This window comes from Sabethes cyaneus, chromosome 2 (genome assembly GCF_943734655.1).
Source record: "Sabethes cyaneus chromosome 2, idSabCyanKW18_F2, whole genome shotgun sequence".
In the NCBI taxonomy this organism is placed as follows: Eukaryota; Metazoa; Arthropoda; class Insecta; order Diptera; family Culicidae; genus Sabethes; species Sabethes cyaneus.
The window spans coordinates 177,967,960-177,990,771 of NC_071354.1; the positions used below are offsets into that span (position 1 = coordinate 177,967,960).

General features: G+C 39.2%; 1 protein-coding gene across 1 annotated transcript in view; it reads right to left on the reverse strand.

Annotated features, from left to right (window-relative positions):
• Positions 1-10,850, reverse strand: part of LOC128734376 (myb-like protein U) — a 39,345-nt gene extending 28,495 nt beyond the window's left edge. The window contains exon 1 of the mRNA XM_053828548.1: positions 9,078-10,850. Within this exon, the coding sequence (XP_053684523.1) occupies positions 9,078-9,382 (305 nt within the window). The 5' untranslated portion in view covers positions 9,383-10,850. The remainder of the gene's footprint in view (positions 1-9,077) is intronic.
• Positions 10,851-22,812: the final 11,962 nt, after the last annotated feature.

The window sequence follows — 22,812 nt, forward strand, 5'->3', positions numbered from 1 at the left end:
TACGTCTCACGTTTGGCGAGAAGCGCACGTTGAGCCTTCCGGGACGATAACCGAGAACGTACGTGTAGGTACTGTTCTGCCATTTCCCTGTTGTTTGGAGCATTCCCGTCTGCACGTTCCAGAAAGCGCAATAGAGAGACCCGCATGGTGCGTGGAAGGAACAGACGACCCATAAACCCACGCCACAACACGAGTTATTCTCGTGCATTTTTCGCTGTCCTTTCGTGGTGGTGCACCACGTATAGCGGATATATAGCAGTTACCATCCAGCGCATCAAATGCAGGTTTCCGTAAAACTATGGGTATGCATTATGCAGTTACGACTGTCTAATAGTTTGAATAATCGGGCTGGTGGAATAAAAGGATCGGAATCCGGTATTAAAAAAGCATTAGTCTATAAGAAGTATAACATGCATTGAAACTGAACTGACGTAGGATACATACGTACCGTTTAAAAATGCTTCAATTTTAAAATCAGTTTAAAATTGTGTTAATTCAGTAATATATGCGCCGACATTCTGTTTAAAAATCCATTAATGCAAAAAATCTCGTATAGAAAGCTTCTAATACGTTATTATTATTATATTTTTGTGGTATTCATAGCGTTGGAGGTTTGATAAAATAAATATATTGAGAATTGACTGTAAGGATAATTTCATGGTTTTTCACAAACTGCAATATTCGTAAATATCCATATTGAAGAGCGGTTGGAGGTTTTTTTTGTAGCATCCAATTTCTACATGTTCTTATATCGTAACAGTAGAAACAATAAACAACTTTATGACGGGGAAAAAATCTGCGTCAATAAACTCATATCAATTAGGTGGCCAGATGTCAGTTGCCAGCCGGTCTTAAAACTCACTTTTATTAAACGTGGTGTTTGCACCAAATTCGGAAAGGCAGTGAACTGACCGTTTAGCAAATATTAGGAACTTTATTGGTATTTTCCGAAATGAGTTTAGCCGGTCCATAAACGGAGACATCTCGCAATTCTGTTTTATGGCACAGACGCAAACAATCGCTGTTCTACGAGACGATTTCACATGACGAATGAAATTATGCGTGTTTCGAACAACATCTGGCTGCTGCATTTAGATGGGTGGAGCGGCCATGCTTTTTGTTCAATTTTGTAAATAATTTCGCAACAAACGTTTGATCGCATATGCTCTTAACCATTTTGTTAGTCTAGTGAAATTGTGCGGAATACAGACTGATGAAGTCTGTAAATAAAGCTTGAGTCATTCAATATCTGGACGCAAGAAAGAACGAATTTATCTCGGAATCATGTTAATGAAACAAAAATATTGAGTACTCAAAATGAAGGTCATTTATCACGCTTTGAAAATTTATGTTTAACTTATTCCGATTGGGTTTAATGAAGTTTAGAATTTTCGAACACCATTCATCATACTTTGGATACTCTGTTGGCAACTTGTCGATTCCAGGTCCCGTACAAATTCCTTCGAAATCCGTTCCGTGCTTGAATCAGAAAAGAAACTCTCCCCGGGGCCGGAATCGGCCATATGTCCTCTGAGAGACATGAACTGATCGCCAATCGCTATTCTGTCGAATGCTGATGTTTTTTGATATGCGACACGACATACTTCACTAATGCTGAAATGTCCCTTTGTGGGAACCGGTTCCGGATCGTGCGCGCCATGGCTCGGCAAAGTAACTTATATGTCCACAGTCGATGATATATTTACAAAAATCAACCGATTTCAAACAAATAGGCAAATTTATCTAAAAAAGCCATGCCGCGATCCCCCAAGGAACTCCGGAATAACTCCGGGGCCATAAGACATATGGCCATTGTCTATAGATATTATCTCCCTCTACGTATAGATATTATGAAAATAGAAAAGATTTTCGGGAAATCCCCTAAATTTGGTGAAAAAATATTGGAAGATAAAAAAGTTACGACCCTTTTAGTGAATTTTACGGTGCTAAAAATGATGTGGACCTTAGAGGGGTTAATTAGCATTACACTTTGTTCGTGGTCGTCTTAAGTAACTTAGGCCATTACAAATATTTAAAAAAGTTGCTGTCCTTCTGGTGTTGGCCAACTGAAGGGGGGAAGAGATTTTTTTTTAATCGAGCAAAAAAATGTGAAAACTAAATCTATTCTTGCTTTTTGTATATTCGTTATAGTTTTCTATGCAAAAAAATACGTAAAGAAAGATAAAATCGAATGAAAATTATTTTTGCCGATTTTTGGAAATTCCGTTGTTCGAAATTTCCATTTCTGTTCCGTGTTAGAAGCGTTAATACTCATTTTTAGAGTTTTTAGGCTGTAGAGGCCATAGACAATGGATTTTATAAAAATATTTTGCTTATATCCTACAAAAAAAAAGATTTTTCATGCCAATTTCAAAAGGGGAGTTAGGGGGGGGAGGGTGACAAAAACTTTAAAAATAATTTGCAATGACCTTACTTACGGACTGAATTCTTCTCTTTTGACTCTTTCTTCTGAGTATTTAACCCGTCAGAAAAAACAACAAAAAAGCGTTGAAAAGATGATTACATTACGAAGAAGAAACTACGAAGAGAAGCGAAAAAATGGCTTGCGCAAGGACGACGAAAATGCGATGCAAAACTGGCGACTAACATGCGGCATAAAGACTTTTTGTTGTCTTGACAAAAAGTAATAAGCGAAAAAATGGCAAAAAGTGGCGAAAAGACAACAACAAAAAATTACTAAATGATGACAAAAGATGATGATTCTGTGAGACTGGACAGCGCGCGTTCGAATCAATTTTCTAATCGATCTGGTGATCCGCAAGGTAGCAATCTTCCCAAGCAGCACTTGCAACATCTTCCATGTGGCTATTAAGTCTTGTTTAAATTGCAAAAAACTTCACCGGTTACAGTATTGAAACATGCAACAAATAAGCAACTTCATGTTATTAATATGTTCGATTCAGGTTATCCAATACTTATACTGGCTGTCACAAATATATTAGTCTATATCTAGTAACATGAAACTTCATCGCAACATCGTGTTATTATAATGCCATTGCTAAACAATAATGTCACATGATGTTGCATCATGTTGATTACGGCATATTGTTAAATAAAATGTAACCAAACAAATACAACCAATGTAACATCATATTCTGCCATATTTTTATGAAAAAATATTTTTCAACGAAGGAATGTTTTTATTTTAACAATAATTACACGAACATTCATCAGGAATCCATGGCATTTACTAAAATATTATTTGATTGCAGTATCTAGTTCGATTTACACCGCATTTTTCCATCGTAAACGAATGCTTAATCTGGCTGGGTTAATTCTTTAAACTTGAAAATAAATAAATTAATAACTTTCAGGAGGCGCATCAAATAATACAAAGCAAAATTATATTTTGCACGATAAATTATGAATGGCATGGAGATTAGCTCATAATAGGCCCAAAAAACTAAAGTCGCATTAAGAATATTAATATAAATAATTTTCGTCTTGGAGCCCTGAGAGGAAATCCCGGTTCCCGCTAAACATAATTCGTGATGAAGTTGCTCATAATCGTTTGGTTTTTGTGCGAGGAAAAAAGAGAAGAAAGTATTTTTGTTTTTGTTTTCACGCAAGTTTTGACAACGCGGCATAGGATTTCGTGGGAGTGCGAACAGGCTTAAAATCTCTTTTAGTATCGTAGTCGCAAGATTTGACAACGCGACATATGATTTCATGTGAGTGCGAACAGGCATAAAATCTCTTTTAGTATCGTAGTCGCGAATACCTGCTTGTATTTAGATAACGCGCATTGGTTTTTGTGCGAGAAAAAAAGAGAAGGAAGTATTTTTGTTTATATTTTCACGCAAGTTTTGACAACGCGGCATAGGATTTCGTGGGAGTGCGAATAGGCTTAAAATCTCTTTTAGTATCGTACTCGCGAATGGATAGATAACGCGCATTGATGTTCCATAAAACATCTGTGTAACAATTGGTTGCATATAGGCTCCACCTCTTGCGCTTTTTCAATCACATAACAGTTCGATAAAGGTAACTGATGCGAACTTTTACCATATTTGAATGTTTCAATTAGAGTTGCGTAACCCTTCATGCAACAAATGGTGCTGCTTGGGTTGGCCCTTTGCTGTTTTAACTATTCTTCAATGATGTATGTGTATTACCTCGAGGATGCAAACTTTTGTATGCGGATGATTTGAAGATCTTCCGCAGTGTAAAGTCTAATGAAGATTATCGCGAGCTTCAGAGGCTTCTCAACAACTTTGGCGACTGGTGCAAAACGAACGAGCTCCTCATCAGTGTGCTAGGTCATCTCTTTCAACCGCAAAAAACAACCGATTCAATGGAGCTACACTATCGATGGCGAGTCACTGGATAGAGTCTCAGTTATCAAAGACCTTGGCGTACACCTGGATGAGAAGCTCTCGTTCCGTGAGCATTACTCGTACATAATAGCCAATGCCAATAAAAACTTGGGATTTATCTTTCGAGTCACCAACGAATTTCGGGATCCACATTGCCTGCGCACTCTTCACTACTCCCTTGTGCGATCCGTAATTGAATACGCAGCTGTAGTGTGGAGTCCTTATTCAGGTATTTGGTCGTCCAGATTGGAAGCCATCCAGCGTAGATTCGTTCGATACGTGCTTAAATATCTTCTATGGAGAAACACATACGATCTGCCTCCGTATCAAGACCGCTGTCGTTTGTTGCATGTGGACACTTTGGACAGACGACGGAAAGAGTCCTCTTCATTAGAAAGGTTTTAGTCGGCGAATTAGATTGCCCAGCGATCCTGGCTCAAATCAACATCAGTGCCATCCCAAGTTTTCTACGAAATAGAGAGTTTCTTCGACTGAACTTTAGACGCACCGAATATGGCCAGAATGAACCCATTTGTGTTATGTGTTGTTTGTTTAACAGTGTAACAGTGTACAGTTATTTTGATTTCCATGTTTCATGTAGTAAATTCAAAGAGCAATTGCTGCTCTCAAGAGCCTTTAATTAAGTTAGTTAGAAGTGTTTTTATTCATGTAGACAACAGCGTCAGATGAATTATTGAACAATATAAATTATAAATATAAAAAAAATGAATGAAAAATGAAATGAATAAAAATGATGAAAAAGTGCCAGCAAGACCATGATGAGACGACAAAAATACGATAGTTAGATGACAAAAACGCGATGAATTCAAAAAAGACAACAAAGAGATGATCAAAGACGACAAAGAGTCGAAAGGGACGAAAAGACAGCGAAAAAATGACGAAAAAGTGATGACATGTCGATATCAAGAATTGAAAGGGGAGAGAAGTCAAAAATGAGAATAGACCGAGTGAAGGTAATTCTTTGCTGGACTAGCCGCCCAGTTGGCTTCAAGGTACGATGCTGTTCTAACAAGCCAGTCGTCGTATGTTCGAACCTCGGCTAGGCGGTAGTGCTAGGTAGAGTCAGTAAGATTGTTGCACTAGCCTCGTAACTGTCCTGTACTCTAACAGCCGGCAGCGAAGTCTGTCGACAAAGAAGGGTAATGTCTAAAAACAGTTTATGCCCAAAGCTTTGCTTTTTTACTGGACCAGCATAGAAAAATAAACCGAAACAGACTACAAATTATGTCAAAAAGACGCCATAAAGAGCGACCAAAATCACCTCACAAGACAAAAATAATGACAACATATTGGTGATGTAATGATGAAAGGGAGATGTCAAAAAAAAAAAAAGAAAAACGACTAACAGACGTTAAGAATACAACGAACAACTTCAAGTAGATGGCAGTGAAGGGGGCAGAATGCACGTAACAAGTAAAAGACCGAATTACTGCCTTTCATCAAAGATATAAAACGAAAAAAATCAAACGACGAGAAAAAGACGAAAAAACAAATACAATAGTCGATTTATCAAAGTAATATTTTTTTTGAATCCGGTTATAATCTCAGATTATAACTTGATTCGACCCATGCGCCTTTCAGCATTGGACAAAAAGTAGGAGTCACAACGACTACTTGTTAAGCGCACCTACTAATGTAGTCGCTAGGACGCATATATGATAAGTTATAAAAAATATGAAAAAAAAATTCACGCTTTTCAAAAAAAATTTTTTTTTAATTTCGGGCAACTTCGCGTAAAACAGACAACCATTAGATGAAAGTACTGTATTTGTCTATAAAAATATACATTTCCAGCAGGAGATCACCAAAGCAATCCCAGAAAAAGTCAATTGAAAAATGCGTTATGTTTTGTTAAAAAAATTTATAACTCATTAAACTTAACTCATTAAATGTGCATCTTAGTGAAATATAGTCTTAACAGAAAATGTGTATTTTCGCATACTGTATAACTTTGTAGAACATTTGAAAGCAATAAAAAAATATGTGCAAAGTTGTTGAGCAGAATTGATTTTTAAGCGCTCCTTTTTAACACATCATTATATTTCGCAACCGGTAAGAGATAGATAGATACTATATTCAGCAAAGTTGCTTATTTTAGTATGTTTTGCAACTTTTTAGAGAATTTTTTTTTTAAATAATAGTTCATATCACCCTAATACGTGAATTCACCGTCACCTTGCTAATGCAGAAAAATGCGTTATATTTTATTATTAAACTTCTCCGAAGACACCACCCTTGCAAAATTACGCATTTTTACCCAATTGCTAATGTCCGTATTTTTTCGAATCCGGACCACCGTGGGTTGGTCTATGATTGATCAAAGACCAAGAACGAAAGTCAACAATAAATGGTCTTGAATAATTTAGGTTAAATCTGAAATGATTAATGGTTCAATTTGATTCCAAAGTATTAAATTCCTTAAAACGCATTAAAAAAACCATTTCCGTTTCCATCACACTGTCGTCTCGCATTCTTACGACGTGTCCAGCGCACCACAGCCTACCAGATTTGGCAATACATACACTCAAGTCGCTTTTTACGCGAAGGATACGTCCCGCGTAAATCAAAAACGCGTAAAAAACCGCGTATATTCCGAAATTCGCGTAAAACCAACCGCGTAAATTCCGAAACTCGCGTAAAAAACTGCGTAAATTCCGAAATTCGCGTAAAAAAAACCGCGTAAATTCCGAAATTCGCGTAAAAAAAACAGCGTAAATTCCTAAATTCGAGTAAAAAAAACAAAATTTCGCGTAAAAAAACTGTGGATTTCAACACTACGCGAAAAAATAGACATTTTGAGCACAACCGCGTAAATTCTGAAATTCGCGTAAAAAAACTGCGTAAATTCCGAAATTCGCGTAAAAAAAACCGCGTAAATTCCGAAATTCGCGTAAAAAAAACAGCGTAAATTCCTAAATTCGAGTAAAAAAAACAAAATTTCGCGTAAAAAAACTGTGGATTTCAACACTACGCGAAAAAATAGACGTTTTGAGCACATCCGCGTAAATTCCGAAAATCGCGTAAATTCTGAAATTCGCGTAAAAAACCGCGTAAATTCCGAAAATCGCGTAAAAAAAACTCCGTAAGTTCCGAAATTTGCGTAAAAAACCGCGTAAAAAGCGACTTCAATGTATTTACCATGGGAATCTCTCCACGCAGTGTTTGTAGCTCGCGATTATCGTAATTGTCATCTGTCATTATCTGGTTGCGATCGACTGTATCGTATGCTGCTTTGAAGTCAATAAAAATGTGATGCGTAAACACGTTGTACTCCAGACATTTCTGCAAGATCTGACGGATGCGATGGTAAAAATTTATTCCGTAGTGGCGCGAGCCCCCATAAAGCCGGTCTGATAATTCCCTATGAAACCTTGTGCTATCCGGTGACAGCCGACGTAACCGAATCTAGGAGAATAGGTGACGTTTACTAGTGCTATACCGCGATAGTTACACCTTTTTTGTAGATTCGGAATTTTGTGTTATAAAGACTTGACTGACTTGAAGACTAAAGTGTGCAATAATTGGGTTGTATGCAAATTGCGTTAGTTGTTTCATTTAGTTAGTGCCAATGCACACCAAATTTGATAAAAGTGTATTTCATAGTACCTGTTCTCAGCTTTCGAATGGCGGCTCTAAAATAAAAATTGATTCATGCGCTCAGCTAAAAGGGAGATTTTCTGATAAAATGTGGTGGCCAAATCCATGATGACCGCCAACATTTCTCACACATTATTTAAAAGCCCTGTTCTTTTTCTTTACAGAACCATTTTATTCGTTAGTTGTTTCATTGCAAATTTAAGAACTATCGCATGATATAAATTTCAAAGATTTCAACTTTTTTGAAAATTTGAAGGTTTAGGGTAGATCCTTCAGTGGTTGTGGTTGTACCTGTAATGGTGTAATTCGAAATATTTCATTATTTTTGCAGATTTTGATACAAGTTTAATAAGTTTCGAACTACCTGTACATGTATCATTTACAAGCATCAGACTTGTACCAAAATCAGCAAAAATAACGGAATATTTCGAGCTTCCACCACAATCAGGTACTACCACAACTACTGGAGCATCTACCCTATTTAATGTCAATATTGAGACGACCTAAAAATCTGTCAAAGGATTACCGATGATGGGGAGAGGCTATGGCACCTGGCATTTTTTCGCCATTTTTTGACGGCATATAAAAGTTAAATCTACATTAAAGCAAGGGATTTTATCAAAGTGTTGCAGATAAAAATTGCTCTCCAAAACTATCGTATTTTTAACTTAGCGCCGTGGCGAAATCTGGTAAAAATACAGCAAAATTGTAGCTCCAGCTAATATTTCTACCGATGTTTGTTCTAAATGTGATTGCCGATTTTAAGACACGTAAAATGTTTTACAATGATTGCATCTCATTGTGTTACTCATAGCACGTTTTGATGCATTTTCGTTATACTACCGATAATAAGTTTACAAAAGTCATCAAGAACGAAAACTATTAGAACAAATCCCGTTATAAATGTGTTTTTTTCTCTTGCTGGTCGGCTTAGGTTATAAAAACCTGTAGAACAGTTTTGAGTAAATTAAGTCACTTTAGTAAGCCAATTAAAATACTTGAGAAATGTGTTTTCTGCCAACTTGATTAGATTTTAGTCTTGGTAATAAAACTGTGCAATGCTATTAAGTATAATGTTCTGATATGTATAAGCCGCTGTTAAACATTTATGCTTATGCTTACCTTTTTCGATTTGGTGGCGGTCGCACCGTACTACCGGGTAGCGTCTCGATTGGAGTAATGCTGAATTCCGGCGTGCAGAATTGAATTTTCTTCGGGGGCATTTTAATGTTACCGCTGTTATTGTTATTGGCGTTGTTACTGTTGGCACCGGACGCCCCGCCGGTGCTAATTATACCCACAATACCGTTTCCGTTCGTATCGTTGTTGCTGTTGCTGTTGTTGCCAGCGTTGTTACTGTTGTTGTTCATCTTGTTGATCGAGAGAAGCTCGAAATCGTTATTTGATAACTTTTTCTGTAAGGCCATTATTTCTGCGCTTGTAAACTTTTCTAACTTTCAGCTCTGATTGAATTTAATTTAAACTCATCTAAAACTTTTGCTTTGAAAACAACGAACAAATTTACATTATTTTCTAAATTCCCACCATACACAGCTTTACATTGGTGGTTGGATTGTCTGTCGAGCCGTACGAAGCACATGAAAGTCGGTGCACAATCTGTAAACACTCGTTTCACGACTTAAGAGATAAAAATCCTCCGAGCAACAGTGTCAACACAAAAGCGTCCATCACGGAAAGCATCTTTCGAATATCTGAGATTATCACATATTCACAGCTTCGCACACCCTGCTTGCACAGATCGCACGAGGAAGACAACAATTAAAGTGCCGACGGAGGATAGCTTAATTCCATTGCCTGGGCCCGGCTAGGCTTTCGTGCTGTCAACCGTATCCTTAGCGAGCACAATGCTGACTGAGGTTTTCAATTCGACGCCCTTGGATGGTGGTCTTTTGAATCCTAGCCCTTACACTGTGGAATAACAAACACGCACACTCACTGCTCTTCCCTTCTCACAGGAACGTTTTGCGTTTCATAACTCTACCCAAACTACAGTAGTTGTAAGGAACATTCCAGTAAGTATCTCCAACTTTTGCATAACCAAACTACACTTTCGCGACCGAAAATTTAACACTCTTTTGATAGGACGGAATAAATCTTTGAAAACAGTGAATATTCTCGAACTAATTGGCTGGGAAAATGTTGCAGTAATGGATTGAATAGTTTCTCTACCAGCGAAGAAACACGCACAACCGTCATCGGGAAAATCCTGTACACAACTCAGAGCTGGCCAAGGAAAAGCTGCTGCTTGGAGCAAGGATTCGCAGGTGAGCTTTTCCAGTGAGTGTCCGCCCGATACTACGCGAAGATAACAGGGAGTATAATCGTTCGGCTGGTGTCCAGAGCGCATGTACAAACAAACTGTGAGTTCTAGCGGTGGGACCTTCTGTTGCGCGTCGAAGTTCCTGCGAATTAAGTTGTTTCCTAACAGGTAGGGAGGGGCATGAGAGCATGGTAAACAAGGTGAGTGTTGTGTTTACACCTCCAGGACCATCAGAGGAGCTTGCGGTTTTCTACTCGCAGCACTACTGACCCATTGAGTATTTTTTGAAGCTTGCCAAACGCAACTTTGTCGACTCTGGAGAGGCCAGGTGGTGAAAGGTAGAATGCTTTGAAGTAAGCTTGCATTGTGGGCTGGTGACAGAATGTTTTATTAATGGTGTTTGTGATGTATGATACAGCACTGTTGCTTGTTCTATGCATTTTTAATTGTGTCCACTTAGGTTAACGGCCATTTAATTGAGTAGCTTTTAGTCTGGTTAAACAAACTGGTTCTGAGATAATCTGTTGCGTGTTTAGGTAGCCTGTCAGATTGTAATTGGATATTATCCGAATGTAATTATAGGTATTTATCGTTGGGGTGGTTTGCCCCCACACGTGGGGATTTTATGTATGTTATGTTCACGTGGGGACAGAGTTGACGGGCCGTGAATCGTTCGTTTTAATTTCACCATCGTTTATATCGACTTGTGGATTGAGCCAATGTCCTGATGAAATTGCAATTTTTTTTGGTAGCATATCCAGCGCAGTTCGACTTATGTGACTGATTATATTATATTATATTAAAATTATATTAAAAAATGTGACTTTTCGGTCTCGGGTTTCTTACGAAAACTTTATTTTACGTTTTCGGCTGACGTTTCGAAGATCTAAGCCTTCATCATCGGAGCAAAACGTTGACTCCGATGATGAAGGCATAGATCTTCGAAACGTCAGCCGAAAACGTAAAATAAAGTTTTCGTAAGAAACCCGAGACCGAAAAGCCACATCTTTTAATAAAAATACAACGGTCTATTATAATTATCACTCATAGTTATATTAGATTAAAACAGATTTCAACAAATCAAATCTAATGATGTCGCAAAAAAAATTACAACTTTCTTAAAAGAATTATTCACAAGCCTATCAACAGTCCTGGATGTCATTGAAAAGAGCCGAAGCGGCAATAGTTCGATTCAACTGTGAATCAACCTTTCTCGAGATTCTCGACAGAAAGCAATGTATTTCTGAAGCTGTTTCTAGCCGTTATACAAATTTAGTGGCTGTTTTACCGCCCCGAAAGATACTGGAGGACGAATTACTTAAAACTTTCTCTGCAAATAAAAAATACTGCTTGTAGATCCATACAGCCTTTTTCAACGTGCATGAAGAATTTGGCGTTCCAAACCGGGAGCATTTGACAATTCGGATTTCTTTTGACAACACCGCAACAACCAAAGAATCAAGTTAAGCGGAAGCGTTGACCAATTACACAATCCGGTTGGAGTTTCCCATGTACTCCAGTCCGAATTCCGAACGAAAATTTGTAAAATTTACCCAGTTTATGCATTTTGGTTGCTGGCTACTAAAACAAGCCGGAATGAGGGTAATTTTAGAGATACTCCAAAAAAATGAAAGTTGAAAACAAATGGAACACGCAAAACATGCTGTACTGTAATATTGTGTAAGGGAATATTTTGCCTTGTTTTACCCTATAACTTGTACTGAAATCTAAGAAAATAGGAAAACGAGCAACTATAAAAGTACTCCGATTTCGTTCAAATTCGGTTTGTTTGTTCCTAGTCGAAAAATCTTAGACCCATACTTTTCATTAGAAGTTTGGGGTGCCACTTTCTGCATTAGGGCGGCTACAAAAATTTGTTATTCTTTCTTTCTTCAACGTTTAAACGTTTTAGTAGTTTTGTAGTGTAGTGTGCTTTAAGCTACAGTCGAATATATTTTCTGAAAAATTGATTAAAATATATTTTTTTTGGAACCAAAATGATTAAAATTGGTCCAGTGGTTCAAAAGTTATGAGGCTTTGAATGAAATAAAATCGGAAAGTATGATGATTTTTGTGACAATCCTAACTCAGAAAGGGGTACCCTAAGCGTCCAATAAAAAAGTATGGGTCTAGGATTTTCCAACCAGGAACAAACACACCAAATTTTAACGAAAACGGAGCACATTTCACATTTGCTCCTTTTCCTAAAAATACGTTGTCAGATTTCAGTAAAAGTTGTAGGGTAAAGCAAGGCAAAACATTCGCTTACATGACATTTTTTTGAAACGCTTGATCGTCGTTCGATCTTATGACTTTTTCAACCTTCTCAACAAGCATGCCTTCTTGAAAATCTCTGGTAAAAGTATCGAATTGGCATTTTGCCTGGACGGACTTCTAGATTATGTTATATTAAAATAAAATTTGTTAAATACGTTTTTCCTAACATTCTTCTTCTTTTCTTCACCGTAGAATCTCAAATTAGAGAGGGTCTATACATGATTCTTTCAAAACTATTAAAAATAAGGTTGAATGGGGCAAAATGGGTTACTTCCCGTCATTTCCGCGCGTTGAGACCATCATCAATCGATTTCTCGTGTTTTTTTTACATAAAATGTCACTTTTCACCCCTTAAAAACAGTGGCAACAAAAAGTTCCGTTTTTTCGGTCGATTCTGCTCACTGTGCAACGGAGTGGATCTCTTCGAAAAGGGCATAAATCCAACCAACTGGCTTCAATTCCGCCCTATTGAGAAATATTGGGCAATTGTCAAACAGAAGAATGGAAAAGTGACTCAGCTTGTGACAGAGATAGAGAGGTGGTGGAACAAAATGACCGCTCAGGTTAGTCAACAGAGTATCCAAAATATGATGAGTGGTACTCGAAAAAAAGTTCTTCAAAACCTTACTTTGAAATTTTGGTGTCAATCAAACCAAAATCAAATCGGAATAATTTTGCTATAATTACTTTAATGCTTCATTTTGAGTTCTCAATACTTTTATTTCATTAGCATGGTTCCGAGATATGTCCGGTTTTATTGCTTCCGGACACTCGAAAATTTACCATTTTCGTTGAAAGAAGCGCCATCAATAGTGACGCTTGGTGTTTATATACAAAAATAACAGAGACGCAAGTCTTCTTCTTGAAAAGGTATTCCATACCAGTGAATCAAATGAAATCTCGCGTCACCAACTTAACCAGGAGGAGCATACCCAAGCAACAATGTAAGTTTTATTGTACTCTTATAACGGTCTTCATGACTAATTTTGATCTTAAATGCCATCATACACGTGTAATAAAACCCAAAATGTTATCTGGGTATTCAGTTTATCTCCAAGGTTATTGTTCTCAAGCGTTCCTGTAAGAACTTAGCTTAAGTATGATTAAGTATGACCCGTGAAACTCTCTCTAGTTAATTGGAATGGTACTTCTATGAAAAACAAGCGCATCAAGCTGCGCTATTTTCACAACGATAAGGAGGAGGACATTGGCGTCATCACAGAAACCCATTTCAAACCAAAAGTTAGCGTCTAGTTTTCAAACTTTCGGTTATTGGGCCAAATCAGAGCAAGAGCTGGGTGGGTGACCGTTGATGTGAGGCGCAACGTTAACTGTCGGGGTATGGTCGAGGTCGGGATTTCGATAGCGCCAATCAACATTAACAGTCTACCGTTCTAAACAAACTAGAACCCGGGACGGAACTGCAGCCCGTTTACTGACATACCCAATTGACCAGACGGTCAATCATATATCTGGTCCTGGTGACCTCGGCATACTAGGAGAAATCCGCACGGAACCAATCTGGTGGAAGACTTCAAGCTCGACCTGTTAAACATCTTGGTCCTAGACTGTCCGAGATCAAAGTTTCACTTTATTCTATATATCTTTCTGACGAACGTGGCCTTCATCGCGATCTCGAAAGGCTTCGAGGAGCAGTTACCCGATCACTAATTCGTGGTGTACCGTAGCGATGGACAATCAAAATCACCGAGGAATCTGGTTAGAGTTCAAGCGTTTCGCAAAATAGAACAGGAATGGCCTCTGAATAAATACTCGGAAGTGGGTCGACTAGGCGTTCGTTAGAGTCCCTCCAGTAAGCGATCGCCGTCACCTGTATCTCTCTACCAACCGATATCACCACCAAATATCCAAACATCCGAACTGGCAACCTTCAACAAAAGATCATGACAAATCGTTTCTCTACGATAATCTAGAAGCGGATTCATGATCTAAAGAATAGGGATCTTCAACAAAAAATCCGTCAAACTCCATCGCATTCAAGGCGATTCTGGTCCTTAATTTAGACACCTCAAAAAGAGCTCAAACCCCATGCTATCTTTTTGGTTTTGTTCGGGTTTGGTTTGGTTTTGACTCAGGAGAGGGAAATCTTTTGATCACTCACGTAACTAAAAAACAAATACGCTGTGGCAAGTTAGTTGTCTCACAATTTGAGGCATAATGTTGTCAGTTCAGCCGACTACTCTGTCTCTGTCAAGGTTGGTCGGTCGGACGGCTTTGTACCAGAGGTAAAAAACATTACCACAGACTTCCTGATGGGCAGCGCCAAAAATCTACAAGCATGAAGGTCTCTGGTTTTGATAACTTATTTAATACTGAGCCAAGCACTTGAGCCATGGTTCATTTACTATTACAGCAAATCTATTCAATAGATGCTTTCTGCCTTCATTGCTCAGTGCTGAAACCGGGAAAAATCCTCCATTTCCAAGAGATCCCAGCATTGTCTAATTTATGAGAAAGACAAATTCAAAGCCGAATTCTTTTCTTCACCGATAAGAATAGAATCTTCCTAAAGGAACGGTTTGATTTCCTCAAGGGAAGGTCCACCGTCCACCAATTTAAAGGTGTGGTGCTCTTGATTGCGAAATAGACTTTCGGCAAGGTAGAGTAGGGTATTGTGGTTATCGTCGTGCCACTGTTATGGTCGGGCCATCACGATTTTACAGTTTTAGTAACTCATGATATCTATGATACAACCATTGTAAAACTTCTTACTGTGATAGCTAACTTTTCACAATACTGTGAGTTTCAATCGTGTATTCAAAACACCCGTACTGAATTCAGTGACTAAATCTTACAAAAAATATTACCAGGAGCAATGAACTTTTCTTCAAGAAATGATTCATTGAAATGCAATTATCGAGATAAATTTTGAAAATGTATGAAGTGTGTTGTGCTGCACACGAAGACTATAGAAAAATCCCCTCCAGTAAGGTGTTTGGGAAGGTTAAGGTGAAATACTAGAAAAGCGCTATTTGTAAAGGTCGGGCCACTTGAGTAGTCATGGTTGGGCCACCACAATTGTAAGCGCAGAAGCGCTATAATCGCTAGAGAATGTCAGTCACGTAAAATGTGATGAAATAAAGCAAAATTAATACGATAAAAACCTAGATTTTTGTTGTTTTTTTTTCATTGTAGTTGTACACTTTGGAAAAGACGATTGTAGCAATATTGATTTTACAAGATCGCCAAAATTTCGCGAAAATTCAATAAAAAATAAGATATTTGTATCTATATGAGCCGTTTTTCACGGATTTCATTCTTTTTATGGCTCTGTATAGAATTTCAATACGTATGTCTTAGATTTTCTGCGGTGGCCTAACCTGAACAACATGGCCCGACTATGACAACATTTCTGGTCTTCACGTAAATGCCTATAACTTTTTTATTTTTCAAGCAATCAGCAATTCAAAACATTCCGAAAATATACCTTATTCTTAGACCTTTGCAACAATGTATTTAGATTTCTAAAATTCTTTTTGAAACGAAAGTTATGGGCGAATTCCAATACGTGACCCAACCACGACGACACTCCCCTACTATGGCCCAGTGTTTAAGCTTTTTCGGTATAATTTTCCCTGGTATCTCGGAAAAAGCAAATCAATCTTGACTTGGTCAAGCCATTTTGTACGTTGAGCCGGTGGAGGTGGACTTGTTGAAGAGAACCGTTTTTGTCACACTATTGTCCGGCATCCTTACAACGTGTCCAGCTCACCGTAGCGTTGATGTTGCAAATCGAGTAAGAAGCCAACGAAGCCTACTCACATGCGAGAGAGCAAGAGAAGTATAGCATTCAACGCTTACATTCCTCATGCAAGCGTAAGACAAACAGCCGGCTTTGCTGTATGCAGACATTCTGCTACCAACACATTCGTGAATGCACAGCCGTATATCTTCTTTCGTGGTGCACTGGGATACAATTTTTACATTACTTTTTCTTTTTTTCTTCATCTTCGCCCTCGATTCTACTCACGGGTGGAAACGCGAGCTCTCACGAGTAGTCAGTAATGCAATGACGAACAAGAGCGACGACCGTAGCTGTTAGATAAATACATTTTCGAAAAATTCGTCGCAGTGCATCTCCTTATTGGTGTTGTTTTCCGCGATCACCAGAGATCCCAAATACCAATTCTAGTTCGTCGCCGTCACGGGCTATCGTCCGTGGGAGGCACGAGTATGTTTCCTATGAGCCTCTTCCTTTCATGTATTTGGTCTTCGAAGCATTTATTTTAAGCCCTATCCTTCTAAACTCCGCTTTCAGTCTGGCGTAGATTGTCTCCGCCGTCGTAAAGTTTCTGCCTATGATATCGAAGTCATCTGCAAAGTCTAGGAGTTGGCTATTTTTAGTTGAAATCGCGCCTCTAGTATCGATGCCCACTTGTCGAATCATCATCTCAAAAGCGATGTTGAACAGCATGCAGGATAAGCCGTTGTCTCAAACCTTGCCGCGTCTCGAAGGGACTCGAGATGCGCCCCGAGACGCGCAAGAAATACATCACTCGATCCAATGTAGTTCTGTTTAGTCGCGTCAGTTAGTCCGCAAAACCGTGATCGTGCATTATCTTCCATGGCAGGTTTAGATCGACTGTATTGTATGCAGATTTGAAATCAATAAAGATGTGATGCGTGGCCACGTTGTACTCCCGATATTTCTGCAGATCTGTCGGATGGTAAAAATTTGATCCGTAGTTTCGCGAACCCCTAACAGAACTTTAACAGAACTTGGGAGAGTATCTTGTAGGCTGCGTTTACCAGTATTATGCCGCGATAGTTGTAGCAGTCGAATCGATCATCCTTTCACCCATTTCTCCGGTAGCTCCCCCTGCTCACAAATCTAGGGAATAAACCAGTGTAGAACCGTTATCCGTTGTTCTCGGCCATGTTTTAAAAGATCGGCTGTCAGGCGATCCTTACCAGCCTGATTTTTCATTTGACTCTTTGGAGATTAGGTGCAGGGACAGTACTGTCTTCCATGGGTACTCCTAGGTAACAGAACCATATCATTTGATAGTTGATTCAGTTGATTGGCAAATTTGGAAAATATCACATGGAATTCAAGGTTTGCAAAAATTCATCTTTTTTGAAGCTGCCGGACCCCATGGCAAACGAAACAGAAGCAGAAGCAGAAGCAGAAGCAGAAGCAGAAGCAGAAGCAGAAGCAGAAGCAGAAGCAGAAGCAGAAGCAGAAGCAGAAGCAGAAGCAGAAGCAGAAGCAGAAGCAGAAGCAGAAGCAGAAGCAGAAGCAGAAGCAGTAGCAGTAGCAGTAGCAGTAGCAGTAGCAGTAGCAGTAGCAGTAGCAGTAGCAGTAGCAGTAGCAGTAGCAGTAGCAGTAGCAGAAGCAGTAGCAGTAGCAGTAGCAGTAGCAGTAGCAGTAGCAGTAGCAGTAGCAGTAGCAGTAGCAGTAGCAGTAGCAGTAGCAGTAGCAGTAGCAGTAGCAGTAGCAGTAGCAGTAGCAGTAGCAGTAGCAGTAGCAGTAGCAGTAGCAGTAGCAGTAGCAGTAGCAGTAGCAGTAGCAGTAGCAGTAGCAGTAGCAGTAGCAGTAGCAGTAGCAGTAGCAGTAGCAGTAGCAGTAGCAGTAGCAGTAGCAGTAGCAGTAGCAGTAGCAGTAGCAGTAGCAGTAGCAGTAGCAGTAGCAGTAGCAGTAGCAGTAGCAGTAGCAGTAGCAGTAGCAGTAGCAGTAGCAGTAGCAGTAGCAGTAGCAGTAGCAGTAGCAGTAGCAGTAGCAGTAGCAGTAGCAGTAGCAGTAGCAGTAGCAGTAGCAGTAGCAGTAGCAGTAGCAGTAGCAGTAGCAGTAGCAGTAGCAGTAGCAGTAGCAGTAGCAGTAGCAGTAGCAGTAGCAGTAGCAGTAGCAGTAGCAGTAGCAGTAGCAGTAGCAGTAGCAGTAGCAGTAGCAGTAGCAGTAGCAGTAGCAGTAGCAGTAGCAGTAGCAGTAGCAGTAGCAGTAGCAGTAGCAGTAGCAGTAGCAGTAGCAGTAGCAGTAGCAGTAGCAGTAGCAGTAGCAGTAGCAGTAGCAGTAGCAGTAGCAGTAGCAGTAGCAGTAGCAGTAGCAGTAGCAGTAGCAGTAGCAGTAGCAGTAGCAGTAGCAGTAGCAGTAGCAGTAGCAGTAGCAGTAGCAGTAGCAGTAGCAGTAGCAGTAGCAGTAGCAGTAGCAGTAGCAGTAGCAGTAGCAGTAGCAGTAGCAGTAGCAGTAGCAGTAGCAGTAGCAGTAGCAGTAGCAGTAGCAGTAGCAGTAGCAGTAGCAGTAGCAGTAGCAGTAGCAGTAGCAGTAGCAGTAGCAGTAGCAGTAGCAGTAGCAGTAGCAGTAGCAGTAGCAGTAGCAGTAGCAGTAGCAGTAGCAGTAGCAGTAGCAGTAGCAGTAGCAGTAGCAGTAGCAGTAGCAGTAGCAGTAGCAGTAGCAGTAGCAGTAGCAGTAGCAGTAGCAGTAGCAGTAGCAGTAGCAGTAGCAGTAGCAGTAGCAGTAGCAGTAGCAGTAGCAGTAGCAGTAGCAGTAGCAGTAGCAGTAGCAGTAGCAGTAGCAGTAGCAGTAGCAGTAGCAGTAGCAGTAGCAGTAGCAGTAGCAGTAGCAGTAGCAGTAGCAGTAGCAGTAGCAGTAGCAGTAGCAGTAGCAGTAGCAGTAGCAGTAGCAGTAGCAGTAGCAGTAGCAGTAGCAGTAGCAGTAGCAGTAGCAGTAGCAGTAGCAGTAGCAGTAGCAGTAGCAGTAGCAGTAGCAGTAGCAGTAGCAGTAGCAGTAGCAGTAGCAGTAGCAGTAGCTGTATTTTTTAAAAATTTTTAGTCATTCATGACTGCTTAAGGTAAATTTCTTTTACATACTTTTGAAATACGACCGAACTTGTTTCATTTCCAGCACTAATGCTTCTAAGCAAGTATTTACCTATAAAATTGATCAGATATTCTAGCGACGGCAATCTTCAGTCAGAGTGATTTATCGATATTGACTTGATTAATTGCTTCGGAATATTGTTGAATGTCCCATGAAATATGATGGTTTTTACTCCGAATAGTGGGTATCGTCATATTTCTAGTAACATCAAATGAATGAATTTTTTTATTTCATCATACACTCATCTGTTTTTTTTTGGTTCTACATAGGACAATCTTCGCGAGTGGCTCACGCCACTCATTTCCAAGGGTACCGTTTCAATCGAGATAAAATAGCAGATAGAATAGCAGCTGAGTTCCCCTTTGGTTTGGTTTTCCTCTTACATAATAGAAATCTGTGATAAAAAATGCATAGCTGAAGCTACACGCTTCCTCCTACCGACCGGAACGGCACACCAATCTACGGTAGGTTAGGTATGTACATTTCACACAACGTTGATCCACTTCGCTTTTCAACCGCTCATTTGTCCATTCCCGTGGGTTGATAGAAACTGTCTTAATGGGAGGAAAACTAAGCATGACACAAAACCATCCTGCTGTTTTTACGAGCCATCATGCTTCCTTCCATTCAGCAAGTGAGGCACACTGTGTTTGTGAAGATGGGAAAACGATTAGTAGGTAGACTTTGGTCGCTGCTGTGTTATTTTGTGCCGACAGGCTTCGGAAAATTTAAATTTTTTTTGTGATTTTTGGAATCCATCAATAGAATGTATAAGGTGACATTTTGTCTCCTCTGCTGTATAACTGGGTGATATTTTATAACAAAACACAATATTTTTGGAACCACCTTGTACTGCAGCGACTATGCCACTCTCGTCAATGAGTCTGCGAAATAGAAATAACTGCAATAAAAGGGATAATGTGTTAGTGTTGTTTACTAAATGCCGTTTATTTTGCACAACAGTCTGTACAATGGGGAACGTTACATATGGGAGATGTTTTTCAAACAACGTAGAACTTAGCTTGTGGTATGCTATTTTATTGCTAAAAACAACCATAGTTTTTGTAAAAAGATTATGTTAGAAGAAATGTTGGTATTTAAAAAAAGTATCAAATCTTTATTTTATAGTGCGTTCTAATCTTTCTGTTGACTTGTAACTGGCGGCGAGGTTATATCAATGTGCCCTTCGCTATCACTCCATGAGGCTTGCGTATTTTAGCGTGCCAAATAAATTTGTCAGATAAAAAAGACACATTCTATAACCCTGACAATCGGCTACTACAACCCGACTTGAGCTTTGTTTCTTACGCCATTGAACTTGATCCAGGGCTGCCGGATGGTTTATTGTTTTGTCATCAATGACCTAATTTTCATTCCATTTGTTCCTTCAGTTAAGTTCAACGATGGAAAAAGAAAAGATGGCACACGCTGTTTCAGCAGTCGTCAGGCGTCGCGCGAGGCAGCTTTTATTACAGCACGTACGGGCATCCCTGCAAAAGGGACCCTCGATAAGTATCATGACGACGATGCGATATGGTAGAATGGCGAGCATCCATCAATTTTTACGAGTCCTTACTTTGTTGGGATCCAGCAGACGGAAACGGTCATGTTGGAACATCATCAAGTATGCGGCCCTGTTCGGTTGGTATTCAGCCCGACAGCAGCGCCGCATTAAGAAAAAGTTTCCAGTATGTTTATTCTATAGAAGTATAATGCAGGAAAGGATAAACTAAGTACACTTTCTATTGTGCTTTTAATGAACCATACAGTTGGACTGTCGAAAAGAAAGTGCAAATTCACGATGCGTGGGGATTTGGTTATTATTTTCATTCGTTTGTTGCCATACAGAAGTATTGCCCGTAGAGTGGTGGGTGCTACTAAAATAACCAAGGACAGTTGGAATCGAACACCCAACAGCTAGAAAATGACATCAACATGCAATATCTGCATCTTCTTGAATCTGAGGTCATATCAATATTTATATTTTTAGTTTTGACGCATTATTCTCTGCTCGTGATTTATGTGAAAGAAACTATTTTCTATTGATTTAATACGTATGAATTTTGCAGACATGGAATTCAAAAATGCATCCGTATAAACAAAAATGAACAAAACATATATGATTATTCTGTCAAGATGAGGTTTAACCTGCATCCATAGGGAGCTTAGAATATTGTCGTTTTCCCACAGTTTGTCAAATGCATTTTTGAACGAGTATCGCCATGTTTACTTGCCTTGGACCACCAAAGATTTCAAATCTTCAAAGCTCTTCTGTCAGTAACGCGCTAGGATGGTTCATTGATAGTCGCCTGAGGACACAATGAATGGATGTTTCACACTTCGCAGAACCTTTATCACAATATACCACTATTAGTAAGCGCTAAATTTTTAACTTTTGCTATATAGTTATGCACTGTGGATAAATAATGATACAGTTTTAATTCCTTCAGGTAAATAGTCTTATTTGCAATATCAAACAATCAAAGGAATAGTATCGGCACTTGGACTAGTACCACGCACATAATACCACTACAAGAAACACTCTGAGGAATCCAAATTAGCACACTCGGTGCGCGAAAGTCATATTGTTCTTCGACGTGCTTGAAAGACTGTCTTCTGTCCGGTAGAATGAGTATGAACTGTGGACCGAAAGAGGACAAATATTTGTCCCATCGAAACGGGAAGCTGTACGAGACGTTGGTAAACAGATGTGAATACATAATTATATTTGAACGAGAATACGTGAATATAGGGCTTGCAGTTGTTCTAAGAGTACTTACCAACTGGTAATGTCATAGCAAGATTTGTTAGAATTTATGGATCATTAAAGGCTCGCTTTAATACTTTCTGTTATTCAATTTCATATGGATGTATAAGGCAATTTTAAAGACTCTAGAAGTTTGTTTAGACTACAATGTCCCCTATACGTTCTCAGAGAAGAATGTACTCACTTGTTGATCTCACCGTAGGTAGCTTTGTTACGGAATCTTAAGAGCGGCGGTTTGGCTGAAAGTCACTACGGCATTTTGTGTCATTATATAGGATGGGAACCAAGTGATGCTGTGGTGGCATCTAATACATGGAGTCAACTTCCCGTGTCTACCATTATTTTAGGCCTATTTTCTGTTTTCTATTTTCGGAGTGAAAACCTATCAACTGCTGGTGTAATGTACAATGAACATGAAGATATTTCTAACCCACGAATGTATCTCGTTTTCCGTTACAGTTTTTGCACGGAAAATTTATACATATCGTGTTGGTTCAAAGTAAGCGAATGCCTTTTCTTTAAAATCATGTGAAAAATCCAATTTCCACTAAATTTATTATTATTATTGTTTATTATTTAAAAAAGGCATCTAACCTATTTGTGGTCTTAATGAATAAAATATAGACATAACACTGGATGAAAACTATCTACGCCGAAGTCGCTCTTTAAAGGCAGTACTCGTCAAATTAAAATC